Genomic DNA, 14,504 nt, shown 5'->3' on the forward strand with positions numbered 1-14,504 from the left:
TCTTCAGTCGTGTCTGCTGTGATTTTCACTAATACCCGATCCTTGTCCTAACATAGGCATTTCCTAATTTACTGAGCTCTGTTTCAGAGGTGCAGGCCCTTCTCATCCTATTCCCCTACCTGCTGAAAGGGGTGTCCCTGTGCCTCAGCTCTCAGATTGTCTCCCCACCCCCCACCCCACCCCCATCTTATACTTCAGGGAGGCACAGGAATGGCCTCTCTGCTCTCCTGGGGCATCTTGATGAGATCTTGTGCCTGAGCACCACCCTTGTTCTCCTAGACACCAACTCAGCTCGACGGGACTGCGATCTCGGTGCACAGGGCAGCCTTAAAATTTAACACACAAGTGTCGAAGTCATAATTCAGTGACATCATCGCTTTCTGTCCCACGCCATGTAATTATCTAGTGTTTTCCAAAATTAATAATGCTTCCTTCTCCCTCCCCTTCATGCCACTTAAGGAAACACCCATGCTTGTTAGTCAAGTCTGTCTTTAAATCTCACAGTGGAAGGAGCTTAAATATTGATAGCAGCACTCTGATGTCCTCCCGAAAGGCAAACCAAGAGGCAGGGACAAATGCACTGCCCTGTCACTGTGGATAATACGGGCAGCGTGACATGTGCGCAGGGAAGGGCCCAGAATGTTATTAATGCTCTCCCCTGGAACCTAGTGTGTTTCGCTCACAGGGAAGATATAAATCCACTTTGTCAGAGCCAGCATCCCTCTTGGGGGACATCAGCTCAAGCCGGAGGAGAGAGTAATGGCTCCAGCCCACAGACAACAGGGATGAGTAATTTACTACTGTTGCTGGGCAATTAGTGCTGCAGGGGGGGAAGGCTTTCATTTAAAATTCCCTTTAAACCGAACATATCATGGCTCAGGGGATAATTTATGTATCATTAGAAAGTAGAAAACATATATCACACTAATAAATTGTCTCCCCCCCATTCACCGCAGTCAACAGCTCCCCAGGGTCTTTAAGAAGTCAGGCTTCTGCTGTCCTTATTATGCGAGGGTGTGACAGGGCCTGTGTTCTCACAACCTCCCTAGTTCACTCGCAGAGACTGGCGGCACAGGCCACGTGGACCATTGCTTTTTGCACAGTTGCTTGTGTCTGCGTTTGCTGTAAGGGGTCCCATGCAGAACAGCCATGTGCTGTACTATTTCTCTAACAGCGCGAGAGTTTATTTGGGGACTTAGTTTAGTTCCTCCAGAGCCGATGTGCCCTTTTCTCTAAGACATGGGCCTGTTTAGCCATACTCCAAGCACTTCAAATCAAAAGTGGCTCCAGGGGTACTAGAGAGAAAGCCGCGGAGGCTGGGTGGGTCCCTAAAGTCTCCATTCAAGGCACACACTTTAATGTCACATGGGAGTGGACACACTGGTTGGACTTCAGAGGTCAAACAACCCATTATTCTCTGCCAAGGGGATGAAATAGAAAGCCAGAAAAGGATGCTCTGTTCTGGAAGAGAGCAGACTCGGGGCCCAGGAAAGCATCACATCTTCAGTTGCCGGAAGAGCATGGGCCCTGACATCCCCAACCCTGAGGCCAGTCTCCACTGTGATCAGATAAAAAGCAGCCCACAGTCCCATATTCTGTGAAGACATGAAAGAAAGATGGTGTAACCAAAGGCCTCTTAGTTATTTAGCCATAATAGTGCTTTGGTTTGGTTTGGTTGTTTGGTGTTTCTTAGAGAGGTTCATGTTTCCCAGAACTGTCTATGGGTTCACCATGTAGGACGGTGACATTCTGACTTTCCTGTTTCCATCTCTCAGAGGACTAGAATGGCATTTGGTTTGTTTTATTTGATGCCGAGGATCAACATCAGAACTTCCTGCAGGCCGGCCAAGCGCTCCACCAGCGGAACTACACCCTTGCTCCCTGCTACCTGTGAGACTGTTAATAGCAGTTCCATAAGAAGGCATGGGGGGAACTTGAATAACACCCGTAAGTACCTGCGAGAGACCAGGCAGAAAGGGCAATAGGCTGTAGGGGCCCAGCAAGGTGACCTACTGGAAGAAGGCAAAGAACAAAGGGTCGAAGGGCAGTCAGCAGGAGCTGGGGAGAGGCGGGAAGAAGGGAAGAGAAGGAAGAGAAGGGACCAAACACAGCAGGCAGGCGGGGAGAGTTCAGGAATGCTCAGTCGTGGAGAACGTCACACACTTGTGTGCACCCATAGGACACTCGTCATCGAGAGGGAGACCTGACGCCACAGAGCTGTGCATGGTGACGGGGACATGCAGGTTCACAGAGGGGGGGTTGACGACAGATGTGCTGTTCTGGCCTGGGAACTTGGGAACCTGATGAGGGCAGAGGATTCTCTTCACTTTCTGTTTTGCTGTGAGCCTAAAACTTTCCCAAAAGATAAAGCTTGTTGTGTGAGAAATACAATTCCAACTCCGGCTCAGTCACTTCTATTATTGTATTTATTAAATTGAAAGGTTCGTTTGGTATAGTCCATACCTGTAACCCTAGCACTCAGGAGGCAGGAGGATTTCTGTGAATCCAAGTCCTGCCTGGGCTACATACTCAGTTCTGGGTCAGCCTGGATCACAGAGTAAGATCCGACCTCACAAAACTAAAACGACGACAAAATACAAGCCCAGAATTCAATCTTTCCTTAACAGTTTTTTCCTGCAATATTATAATCTCAAGAAAATAAAAAGATATATTTTTTTTTAAAGAGAAAGCATCAAGGTCTAGAGAGGTAACTTGGCAGTTAAGAGCAAACACTGTTGTCGCAGAAGTTCCTAGTTTGGTTCTCATCACCCATGCTGGGTAGATCACAAATGACTGTAAACTCCAGATCCAGAGGTCCAGGGATCCAACATTAGATTCTATGAGCACCCAAACACAGAGATGTGCAGGCCAATACAATTATCCACATATGCTTTTAAAATCAAATCGAAATCTAAAATCGTGAAAGCATCCTGTAATCATTAAGTCATTTCATCAGCATTAGCTACTCTACCTGTGGAGGCCACTGGTCTATGAACACATGGGCCCCTTGTCCAAAACACACTAAGAATTTCAAAAGCTGATGAAGACAGGCCATTCAGTCAAACACAGGGACTTCCTAGAACACACGGACTTCCTAGAACACACAGGTCACGTGAGCACCGAGCCAACTCTGACATCATCCCTATGGAGAGCCTGAGAATCTCAGGAGAGGGAAAGCAGAGGCGCTCGGCATTTCTCTGATGCAGCAAAGCTCTCTGTTTCCTGGGCTATGGTGCACAGCCTTTCTTAAGTGCTGGTATACAGAATGTCATTCTTGCGGTAGTCTGTAAGGCCCTCTTCACCCTACCAGGAAAGAGGGGATTCAAACACGCACTCCCAATGGTACGAGATTCTAGATATTTGGTAGAGAACACAAAGTTGAAGTGTTCAAATTTGAAGTCAGACAGAGGAAAATAAAATTTGCCAAAGTTACGGATGAAAATAAACGTGGAGCAGTGAAGTCTGTCTGTCCAGAATTACCTCTATAAGGAGCTGTCACAAGTGAGGGACTCATAGCCATCTCTAGTGCTGGCAAAGGACTCTGGTCAACTCCATAGGGCAGTCAGTTCCCAGACATACTTTGCGAATAACCTTCGGACTCCTGGTGCTCCACGCCAGAGCCAGGCTATTTTTAGGTAAGGGTACTCAGGACTGACTGCGGTTTGCCCTTGATAAGAAGCTGCGCAACTGTACTTCAAGAGCTCAAGGAGCCAAGCCTGGGTTTCCGTGGGGTCAGGGCTCCACAGGACGGAGTCGAACTCGGGGAAGAGCTTGCAGGCTAATCTCATCAACTCGTGGGAGTAAGAAATGCCCGGAGCACTAGTGAGCCACACCTTCTGGTGTGACCGGGAGAGCATTTGCAGAAAGGGCGAGCTGAGGGCAAGGCCCACCCTGGAGGGAAGCAGCACCATCTTCTTCCCGGACTGAGCTTAGAAACACGGAGAAAGGGAACATGTCTCCTTTCTCCGCTTCGCGATGGAGCCAAATGAGAGCAAGAAGCCAGGCGCTCTGCGGCCATGGCCAAGAGCAGTTCGGGTAGCCGGCCGTGTCTTGCCTTTTCTGCCATGATGGACCGGCCATGTCTTCAACTAGGAGTCAGGACAAACCCTTCTGCTTCTTCACTATTTGGTCACCCAGTGAAAAGAGTAATCTGGAGCTTTGTGTGAGCACCCTTCACCTCCAGTATACATCTAGACGCCACGTTGGATGAACTGGGGCTGACCTGCATTTTGCTATTGGGTTAAACCTGGCTAAGGTCACAAGAGCCGCTGATAGGGGACTGGGTACGGAGACTGTGGTTCCTCGGACTCTTTCTCTGGACAGCTGGATGCACGGTGGCAGGACATTTACCCTGCTTCACCGTGAATGGTGCACAGCCACTTGTAGCACAAGAGACAAGTTACTCATTGTCTCCAGGACAGAACCAGAGGTGGGTTTTTGTGCCCCTTAAGTCTTTCCCCAAAACGAAATCCACCAAACTGTGCAGTAATCACACAGAAAAATGGAGATCTTCCCAGCTGGACCAGGGGACAGATGTGCACATTTGTACACCAAGCAAGGCGGGGGGGGGGGGTCGTCTTCAATGATCCTGTAGTGGAGCAGTTAAGAGCCATGCCCCTTTCTATGACCTTGGACTTTTTTAAGTTTCACAATCTCCATTGTGCACATGGAGAAATGGGGACACACTGAGCTCTGTCCAAAGAAGGAGATCCCGGATAGATTAGCTACAGAGGCGAAGGCTTTCCGTCTGCACCATTGCATGGAATCTGCTTCTAAACACAGCAGAGGATGGAAGGGAAACGGCTCCAGGTCACTAGTGCCGGAGTCCAGGGCAGGAGCTGTTCAAAGGTCAGTCTCACTTACTGAGATCTATCATCCTCACCTCAAGGCAGAATGTCGCTTGTCCAGAGCCCCAAAGCTACAGGCTGAGTGGGACTCAAGGGACTCGCGTGCTATGCTTGCTTCTGCTGTTCCAAGTCAGTTACCTTAAGGTACTGTGTGTGGCTTTGGCTGAGTCACTATAAGCCAAAGAGACGACTTCTACAAGGAGTAGAGATTTCAGGATGCAACTAAAAGGTAAAAAGATTATATCTCCGGTCGCAGTGAAGTACTCAAGTTGAGGTCTAAGAGAAGGGTTTGTCCTCCACCTGTCCATCATCAGTTACCCTATTATACTATCAGTAACACAGGAAAAAGAATGCAGTGAGAAAAGCCTCCATTGTTCAAAATGACTAAGAGAAAAAGAAACAATGTTTCCACAGTAACCTTGAGAAATATTTTTCTTCCTGAAAGCATTTGAGCCAAGTGGAACAAAAGGAAATGAAAGGAAACCTGAAAGCCGATTTTAAAATGTAGCTAAGGACGGGTGATACCATCATTAAGTTTCTACTCAAATGGCAGCCAAAGATACAGACTGCGAATCTAGTCTGTTCAGAGTCAAGCAAGCTAGCAGTGGCTTAGCCATGTACCTGGTCTGGAACCAGAGGAAGAAACCTAGAACCTCAGTCTGATGATCTTTAGTTTTAAAAACAAACCCCGAGACTCTTGCAATTTTTTGTTAAAAGAAAAATTAACTAAAATGTTATTTTTAGTTAAGCACTCTATATGTAGGCATGAGTCTTTTTCGTTTAAAAGAGAATTAAAGATTGATTTCTATTTCATATATGAATTTTAACTTGCATGGATGCATCTGTACCATTCTGCAAATGTCAGAAAAAGGCATGGTCTCCCTGGAACTGGAATTATGGGGTCTTGTGAGCCACAGTGTGGGAGCTGGGAACAAAACTCAGATTGCCCTACCCAGGACAGAAAAGAGCCCTGGCATGAGACCTTTCCTCACTTCCAGATCTCACTGTTACTAACTGCAGGGTTTCCTCTGCCTGGATTAGTTGGGAGCATATGAAGATCAGGACAAGGAGCAGACAGAGGAATAGACAACAAGTCTTGGGGCGGAGACAAAGGCAGGGAGGGCAGGGCTGCTCTGAGATGCTAACCCCAATCTCCCTCTGCACCAGTAGACAGCTCAGCTATGGCATAACGATATTAATGTCTTGTCATTAGCCCAAATCTTTATTAAATAGCTTCTATGGACCAACCCTCAGCTCCTTCGCCACATGCTTAAAAACAGCAGATCTCTCATGTAGACAAAACATTCAAGAGGGATGGTGTGACATGAAACTCTCACTCGGTGGTTGTCAAGAGACACCACAATAATTGTACAATGCAGCACCGTGAAAATAAATTTATTTAAGGAAAAAAAAATCCACATTTTCTTCCATGACAAGGGCAAATCCCCACCACAGTGGAGCTGACTTGGGAAACAGGTGGCCACTCCGAGCTTAGGCAACTCACTCATTATATGTCCAGTCCAGGGAGAGCTCACCTGAGGGACAGCCAGGTGCTCCTGCATCCCAACGACTGTGCTAACAGACACTGCGTGGCACGCTTGCTGAAGAAGCAAGCTCACAGTACAATCCGTCACGATCTGAGTTCTTCTAGACACCTCTCTGCTCGTGTTTGAGTGTGAGCCTTCCTTGGCTTACCAGTTCTCCAGCTTCAAGTCTTAATCCGATATTGAAGCCAAATGTATTTCTGTGCGGACCATGAGTTAACAAGAATGTCTTCAAATCCAAGGATCGCAGTTTGAAAGAAATCTTTTCTGTCAATAAGCACCCATCTTTACCTGGGTTTAGATATTGCTTACACACTCTGAAATGGGAATAGATTTTTAGATCTCAACATTATGAGTTACAAATGACCAGACTGCTGATGACTGTCATTGTCACACTGGCCTCACAGTAATTCCCAGGAGAGGCTTACTCTTCACGCTCCATGTTTATAGAAAAGCAACTTTGGAATGTCAGTTCCGGTCCACAGCGCATGGACACCCCTCCTGGATCCATAATTCAGTAGGACAATCTTTGAGTGAACTGCTGTTGCCTCTGGGGTCTCTCTGTATGACCTCAGCATGAAGAGCGTCTGGACTTGACTGACATTAGCCAAGGGTTTTAGTCAACGAGAATCAAGTGGTCATCACTTCTTCTCCTGTAACAGAAAAGGAGATGAAGGAGAAAGAGAATGTCAATTTAAGAATTTTTGTTTGGATAGGCTGGTGTTGTTGATGTTTTAGATAGGGTCTCGTGTAGCTCAGGCTAGCCTCAAACTAGGTAGCTGAGGATGACCTTCAATTCCTGGTCTTCCTGCTTGCCATCCCAGAATACATACATCACCACATCTGACTTTTACAGCTCTTGTTTCTTATTTTATTATTCAGATAGTGATATTAGGGATCAAACTGAGGGTCTTGCCCAGGCTAGGCAACTTCTTTTTTTTTTTTTTTGCCACCTGGACTCTCCAAAATCTTTACAAAAGGACTAGAATACTATCTAGACATAGATAGCTTATGTTAGCAAAATGTGAAAGAGGAAGAAAATGGAGAAGGGGAAATATACTCTGAGGCTTGGATCGAGGCTCTGGAAACAATCTATGAGCAGCCATCGCCTCTCAGCACCTGCTCTTAGCAGAGCAGATTAATGCCTATCAGGGCCAAACACCTTCCTTCATAGCAGAGGACATTTGACAACTCACATCTGCCAAGCCAAGCCTTTCTCTCTCCTATCAGTCTGAGAAGAGGAATCTGAGACCAGCAGACTCACCCTGAGGGCATCAAGTGGTTCAGGAGAGGCATAGACTATCTGTGCCTGGGTACACAGCTGAGGGTATTTCTAGAGAAGTTTAACTGAGAAGGAAGAACTCTGGAAGGTGGGCAGCCCTGACTGGGAGTGAACAAGTGCAGAGAATCAGCTTTCGTCTTCTGCTTTTTCCCTGTGTCCAACGTGACTACCAAAAGTGACCACCAAAGCCACCACGGGCTCCAGCCAACGTGCTTTACCTGCTCAGATCCTGAGCTGCCGTAAGCCCTTCCTTAAGCTGTTTATCATCAGGCATTTGCCTCGACAGCCAGAGAAGCTATTAATATAACTACACAATGCCATGGCGGCCCTTAGAGACCTGCACTACCCTTCCCATGTCTTAGGAGGCAGCTGCCAATTAAGAAAACTAATTTTCCTTTATCCTGGCAGCCACAGCAATAGTTTAATGCTCTGAGAGGATGAAATGCAATTTTGGAAATGTGTCAGAAGACCTCATCTCATGTTTACCAGACATCCTTTGGATGTGCTCACTCATCCTGTTGCAAATATCAAGGAGCAGTGTGAATTGACGGATAGAAAACTCATCATGTGAGCCTAAGTAGCTATGATCTCCCATCTTCCTTTAGGAATTGGATTGATGGAATCCTCAGAAAACATGGGCAAGGAATACTTGAAAATTTTCCACCTCTGACCCAAGTGAAAACAAATCTGGGTCCATTTGAGAAAACCATGCCCATATGACCTCCATGCTGGTCCCCACATAACTGTGGGGCGTCACTGAGAATCAGGTCATATCTCTCAGAGTCCAAAGAGCTAGTGATGAAGAACAGCTGATGTGTGCTTTTATCCAAGAACACTGTGCTGGTTTGCATGAGAATGCTCCCCTCGGGCGTATATATGTCAATACTTAGTCCCTGGTGGGACTATTTGGGAAGGATTAGGGGTGTGGCTTGCCAGAGGTGTTTTCACTTGGAATGGGCTTTGAGGTTTCAAAAGCACATGCATTCCCAGTTAGCTGTCTCTCTGCTCTATGCTTGTGGATCGGGATGTAAGCTCTTAGCCACTGCTCCAGCATCATGCCCGCCTGCTGACATGCCCCCCCACCCCCCGCCATGATGGTCAGGGCTCGGGCTCACCCTCTGAATCTGTAAAAACCCCAATAAATTCTTTTTCAGTTTTTATTATTTATCTTGGTGCTTTGTCACAGCAATAGGAAGGTAAGTGGGACAGACACCAATGGCTTCCTCTCCATCATGTCCTATCTGTTCAAGGAGCTGATTTGCTCCACGCCCTGTCGGGGGAGAAGATGCCTTTGATGTGCCTAGAGACCCACCTCTTCCTTTGACCCTTAAGATCCAGCCTCCCGCCTCTGGTCACCATTCCTCTCCTCCTGAGGCTTTCTAACTATGAGTCTCAGTGACATCATGGATCTTTGTACACAAACCTTGTTGTGCAGAACATTGTTTTACGAGAAACAATTTATTTCTCCAACAAATCTGTGTGGGAGGAAAGAAAAAAAAAGAGCAACCATTTCCCACTACGGGCAGATTTCAGAGTTCATGACTTTCTTCCCACTACAGACACAGCACTGACCTCCTGAGACAGCAGAAGCAGGACAGCAGGGCTGATGGCTCCTTGTGGTACACATCTTTGCTACTGCTCTCCTTCAGGAATTTCTGCAGGTCCGTCTCAGGAAGCCCATTTTGCTGGTGTTTCTGTTAAAGAGCACACAATGTTGTTGTTACCCCCTGTCTAGGGCACGAGCAATGGTTCCCATTGTCAACAAGGCAAACCCACCTCTGCAAAATGCCACTCCCAAGGTGCTAATTCAGATCTGAGGAGTACTATGGACGATGCAGAGTCAGTCTGTCAGTCCCAGAACAATCTGTCTGTCCCAGAACAGCAGAGAATGGGGCAGGGGAACTAAGAACAATGGAAGGGGAAACTCCAGAAAACAAGGAAGGGGAGAGGGAGAAGTGTGCTGAAAAGAATCGAAAGAAATCATCCAGAGCAGAAAGCTAAGGATATTAATCATGAGGCCAGCAGTTGTCACCCCACACACTGCCCGCTTAGAATCTTACAGGGACGTAATCCACATTCTCTGCTTACACAAAAGATGACCACAGAGTGAGACAGGCGGTAGATTTTTCCTAACAGACAAAATACCCCTAGCATCCAGTCATGTTTAGTAAGTCCATCCATCCCAGTGTTCAGACTTGGCCCATACAAGGACACATATGCCAGCTCTGACCATGCCAAAGACATGAATCTTCATGGCAAGAGCCTGCAACACTGTCCTAGCACACCTTGCTAATGAGGGTCAGCTACCATGCATACCTGGCTCTGATTCGCATGCCCCGACCACTGACCATCTTTCTTCTGAGTTTGTATGAGCAAAGGGCAGTGACGAAGGACACCACCATGGCGCTTGTCCTGAAGTCATCTAGGGGCTGGCCCTGAAGTGATCTTCCTGACACGAGGGACCAGCTCCAAAGACAGAGAGCATCCGTGGATACATCACCCACACAGGCCCAGTGGGAAAGGGCATGGGATGTACTGTGGCTTAGGAAGCTGTAACAGCTCTTTCCTTCACCTCAAGGAAGTGTGCACCCTAAGTATATAAGATATCTCAGGGCCATTTCTCAGTGGTCAGGGTGGCAATTACCTCCCATTGCTAGAGTTTACACTGAATCCTATGTCCCAGCTAACCATTCAGGCAGGAGCATCTGTCAGCTCTGAGAACAGGGTTGTTGAGTTCCTCAAAATCAGCTTTTTCTCTCTCTCTCTCTCTCTCTCTCTCTCTCTCTCTCTCTCTCTCTCTCTCTCTCTCTCTGTCCAAATACTCCTCCAACCCACACCAGGGTAACAAGTAAACTGTTTCAAGTACTGTGCTGGCCAGTTTTATGTTGAGTCGACATAAGGGGGAGTTGTCTGAAAGGAGGGAACCTCAACTGACAAAATGACTCCACAACATCTGGCTGAAGGGCATTTTCTCAATTATGGATCAGTGGGGGGATCCCTGGCCCACCGTGGCTGGTGCCATCACTGGGCTGGCGCTCCTCCATTCTATAAGAAAGCAGGCTGAGTGAGGCGTGCCGAGCGAGCCAATAAGCAACACCCTCCATCATCACCCCTGCATCAGCTCCTGCCTCCAGGTTTCTGCCCTGCTCATGTTCCTGTCCTGACTTCCTTTGATGATGAATTGTGATGTGGAAACGTAAGCTGAATAAACCCTTTGTTCCCCCAAGTTGCTTTGGTCATGGTGTTTTAGCACAGTAATAGAAACTCTAACTAAGACAAGTACATATTTAAAATTAGTCATCAGAACAACAACAACAAAAAGGTTTATTTTCTAAAAAAATTTAAAAGAAGAAACAAATTGCATTTCAATAAGATTACAGCCTTTTCTTGTGCTCCAATCCATACAAAGTTTATGATGCATTTGGGCAGCAAACATTGATCGTGACTTACCTTAATGGTGTGGTAAGAATCAGTGATGAGCGCAATAAAAAGACTGAGGACCATGTATATGAATAAGCTGATAAAGGAATACAGGTAGAGGCGGCTGAACAGCCACACCAGGATGCTCTTCTGCTGGATCTGAGCAAACGTGGCAAACATGTCATCGCCGTTGACCAGAGAAAACAGGCACTCTGCAACTATGTTCAGGTTTTCAAACTGCAAGGGGAAATGTAAAGGAATCCCTGAGACTGAGCACCACAGGAAGCTGGGAGCTGCGAGGGGCTGCGGGGAGCTGCAGGGGCAGCAGGGGGCAGCAGGGAGCTCCAGGGGGCAGCAGGGGGCAGCAGGGAGCTGGTTGTCTTTGAGCTGTTTTTGTCATTAGTAGGACTGTGATGTCTCTATACTACAGCAAGCAACATTTGGAAAAGGTTGAGATTCAGGACAATATAAAAGGGTTTTTCTAAAGGGCTAAGCCACAGATGTCCCAACCATATGATAAACATTTTTCCAGGAACTTCCCACTGGTAAAGAAAGGCCACAGCTAAGACAGCAAGGCCTGGGGCAGAGCTGGGGTGGGACACAGTAGCTCAACAACACTCCAAACTAGTTCTTAACAAAGGGAAGAAAAGGTTGTCTTCAGTGACTGTGGGAAATTGTGGTTCTGAGACCCACAGCAATGACTGACAAGAGACATTTGTACTGAATTGCCCAGAACCTCATTGAGACCTGGGCATGTGTCAGGTGCAATCCAGCTCACAAGCAGACTTGAATGGCATCTCTGCCACGGGAGAGATGCGATTTGACACATACATCTTTAAAAACTAAAAGCATGTCATAGATTTCCTAGAGCAAGATAGCCCAAGGGCAGATGCCAGTCAGAGGCGACATCAGGAGTCAACGCGAGACAGAGTCCTAGCCAGAAAAAAAGAGACACTGGAGAATGTGCATCTGCATGAAGGCTAGGAGGGGCCGTGGGATGGTTAATCTTGACTGTCAACTTGAGTTGAACCACCTAGGATCCTGCCATGCCCCTGTCGACTGTCTGAGTCTAAGAGCCTGCCATGCCCCCGCAGGTGTCAGGAGTTAAACTCAGGTGGAAAGATCTTCCCCATATGTAGTGGCAACATTTCCTGGGCTTACTCTAGCCACAGGCTTATTAAAAAAGGAGGAAGTGGGCTGAGCTCCAGCATCCATCTCTGTCTGTGTCCTGACTGTGGATGCCGTGTGACCAACTACCTCACAGGTCCTACCGCTGGGACTTCCCCAGCTCGGTGGAATGTACCCTCAAACTGCAAGCCAAAGGGAACTCTTCCTTCAGATTCATTTCTTAGCTGCTTTGTTGCAGCCACAAGAAAAATCACTATTGGTAGGCTAGTAATAGACATTTTAGATACAGTGTATCTGAGGTACCAGGTGGGACCTGGAACTCTAGGCTGTTCAGCTGAAGGGAGGCACGTGGAGCTTAAGCACTGGTCCGAGGCTGACACAGAGCATCACTAGGATCCACAGGCAGGCATCCTGGCTCTGAGGAGCTATCAAACAGCCTCCAACTCCACTAAAACAAACCGTATGCCCCAAATAAACACGTCCCTGGAGCCAGTAGACAAATATGAAAAACTGCTGGGGTAATAGTGACTTAATAAACAAAAGACAGTATGATTTTCAGAAATACACAAAAAGGGTTACTGTAGAGTTTTCAATCCATTCAGGTCGGGGTCTCTATGTTCATTAATTGAGCATGGCCTTGAGAACATCCAAGGCCTTGATCAGCATCTGGGACATCGTCATGGGGAGGAGGGACCTGCTGTCATGTTACAGGTAACAAAATGCACCTCACATCACCCTATCGAGAAAAGGGCTCTCCTTCCAAATTCCTCTGTTCCTGTAACTGACTGCAACGCCCACCCAAACGAAACATCTGTACCAAAACAATTGAGAACATTCACATCGATGCGGGTGTGGCCAGGCAGTCTCCCTACCCTTTGGTCCTCCAAATCCCATGTGCTTCATGATATGAGCCTTCCTCCCTCTTCTGATGTCATTCCTTTCTAGGGGAGCCTCGGGCATGATAGTCTCTTTACCCTGCTATCCGAACTGAAACAAGCAAACAACCCTTGTGTATGGCCATAAAGCTGAAAACAGAAGCATGGAAGGTTCTAGTAAGTCCTTCTTCCATGTACCTCATGGTTGCTTCTTGTTTTATATTAATATCCCTGCTTAGCTCTGCTCTCCACATACTTCCCCAGTAGAATCTGGTCTCTCCCTCTCATGTATTCTTCCTTTCCCTCTGCATCAAAGTCAACATTCAAGAGCTAAACCAAGATCTGCTTGGGGATAGGATGCTCCGTCAACTGCAGCCCTTGCTCCGTTATCAGTAGGAACCCTAGAGAATGTGGCAGGGCCGTCTTTTAATGGCCTCAAAATGCATTTCTATACCTCAGTTGTAGGGCAAACCTTACATCTCACACTTGTCTTAACACTGGATGGAGCAGGCCCAGATGCAGGTAGGAGAAAAGTCCCAAACAGTGATCACTCTCAAGCCCTTGAAAAGTCTGCTCCATAGAGCGGAACTAATGTTGCTCTCCTTGGAGTCTTGCAGGAAGCATCCAGTTGAGCAGATCTCTTAGCAGTAAGTATGCGGACTGCTTAACAGTAAGACAGGAAGTTCCTGGCATGTTTCCTACTGTCACCAACTTAAGACAGTAATCGGGCTAAAGTTGGCTTCCCTGGATACCAGTGAAATTCTAACAGCATCTTGGAGCCCCCCAGTTCCTTTGTAACCTGGTCAGTCTCTTGTCTTTGGTTTCAAGGCCTCTTGTGCTTCCTGCTTCAGAACTTCAGACAGCTCATTGGTCAGTACCTATCAGATCTACGCCTTAGCTTCCTGTGTGAACATGCTCAGTATAGACACAATGCCCATCTCAACATTAATGTATTCATAACTATTATACCTCTCCCTCCTGTGTACAAATGAGACCTATTCTAGCCCGCCAGATTACAGCAAAGACCAAATAAAGTAACTACTGCATACTGGGCCACTTTTCTACCACAAGAATAGACTATAACCAAAGTTGTTTTAGTGGCCAAATTCCAACACATGAGCATAAAGGGGCCAATGGGCAGGTGCTAAAATGTCTTCAGTTGGATAGCACATTGGCTAGCTCTTAGGCACAGCAAGACCCCCTGTCTAACTGATTTCCTTGTCATCATGAACAAATACCTGGCAACGAAAGAGGATTTATCTTCCTCATAGGGTTTTTTTTTTAGGGGGGCGGGGCAGGCCCAGATATACAATTTATCATGTCAGGAAGTCAGGGCAATGGGAATGAACCACAGCGGCTTGCTTGCCTTTCAGTGACAAGGATGAGAGTCAGGGCTCTCTCCAGGGTC

The 14,504-nt window shown here is 47.1% G+C and overlaps 1 protein-coding gene across 3 annotated transcripts in view; it reads right to left on the reverse strand.

Moving 5' to 3' along the window:
- Window positions 1–6,226: 6,226 nt before the first annotated feature.
- Mcoln2 (mucolipin TRP cation channel 2) overlaps window positions 6,227–14,504 on the reverse strand; it is a 51,025-nt gene continuing 42,747 nt past the window's right edge. For 2 of the 3 annotated variants that reach the window (XM_052179000.1, XM_052179001.1), the window contains exons 12-14: window positions 11,124–11,330; window positions 9,246–9,367; window positions 6,227–7,044 (exon numbers count right to left, since the gene is read on the reverse strand). In XM_052179000.1, coding sequence (XP_052034960.1) covers window positions 7,008–7,044; window positions 9,246–9,367; window positions 11,124–11,330 — 366 coding nt within the window. In that variant the 3' untranslated portion in view covers window positions 6,227–7,007. The remainder of the gene's footprint in view (window positions 7,045–9,245; window positions 9,368–11,123; window positions 11,331–14,504) is intronic. The other variant, XM_052179002.1, reaches the window with a different exon arrangement.

Source organism: Apodemus sylvaticus, chromosome 4 (assembly GCF_947179515.1).
Source record: "Apodemus sylvaticus chromosome 4, mApoSyl1.1, whole genome shotgun sequence".
NCBI classification, from domain to species: domain Eukaryota; kingdom Metazoa; phylum Chordata; class Mammalia; order Rodentia; family Muridae; genus Apodemus; species Apodemus sylvaticus.